This window comes from Amphimedon queenslandica, unplaced genomic scaffold, assembly GCF_000090795.2.
Source record: "Amphimedon queenslandica unplaced genomic scaffold, v1.1 AMPQUscaffold_258_Cont27717, whole genome shotgun sequence".
NCBI classification, from domain to species: domain Eukaryota; kingdom Metazoa; phylum Porifera; class Demospongiae; order Haplosclerida; family Niphatidae; genus Amphimedon; species Amphimedon queenslandica.
The window spans coordinates 1-925 of record NW_003559384.1 but is presented as its reverse complement, the minus strand read 5'-3'; the positions used below and the strand labels follow the sequence as shown (position 1 = coordinate 925).

The following is a 925-nucleotide window of genomic DNA, read 5'->3' as shown; positions in this document are numbered from 1 at the left end:
GTTTTGATGGTAATATTTGCCGCTGCACTGGTGAGTTATGGATTTGATTTTTTTGGTGACAAATGCACTCTTTGTCAATTTTAGGTTATCGCTCCATCTTGGATTCAATGAAGTCCTTTGCTGTTGATTCTGATGAGCCACAAGTTGTTGATATTGAGGTTATTATAACAGTTAAATTTAATTTATTTCTCTTTCCTCAATCTTATGTGTCTCTTCTATTGATAGGATGTTTGTCCAGTAAAGTGCTCATCATGTCCAGTAATGAAGGATTCCACTAATTGGTTAACACAGCCTCGGACTGACTCTGACCCTGTCTGGTATCAGCCTACAAAACTCTCTGAAGCATTTGATATTTATCAAGCCAATACCAGTACTAATGTCAAGTTTGTCAGTGGAAATACTGGAAAAGGTACTGTATGTACATAGATGTACATGTACCTGTGTATGTACATGTACATGTATATGTAATCACTCTGTATAAATGTACATGTGTGCATCATTGCTACTATACTGTAGGTGTTTTTAAGGAAACTGCTACTATTGGTACTTATATTGAACTGAGCTCAGTGCAAGAGTTGTACAATGTTGATGTGAGTATTACCGTATAGCGGAAAATTTTGGAGGGACTAAAATTTGGCGAATTGCTAAATTTTGGTGATTGGCGGATTTTAATTTGGCGAATTGGTGGCCATGTGCCATTAAGCATGCGTATAATGGCTCAAAATGGCGGATTTAATTTTGGCGAATGGCTATCATAACGCCAAATTCGCCAAATTTAATTCCCTCCATAATTTCCCACTATACGGTATTAGTCCAGGTTTCCCACAAAGCATGCTAAGTGAGCTGCAAAAAGCATGTGCTTCATGAGCTGGCAAGCCTTTAATAGCATATGGCTTTTGAAACAACTTTAAAATTTATTAAAAAA

The 925-nt window shown here is 36.9% G+C and overlaps 1 protein-coding gene across 1 annotated transcript; it reads left to right on the top strand.

Moving 5' to 3' along the window:
• Nucleotides 1-6: 6 nt before the first annotated feature.
• LOC109593669 (uncharacterized) lies at nt 7-602 on the top strand (the record flags this gene model as incomplete). The annotated part of the gene is made up of 4 exons (XM_020008650.1): nt 7-30; nt 85-158; nt 226-409; nt 517-602. Coding segments are annotated over exons 2-4 (321 nt in total), but the record flags the coding sequence as incomplete, so codon positions are not given.
• Between the last annotated feature and the right edge of the window lie 323 nt (nt 603-925).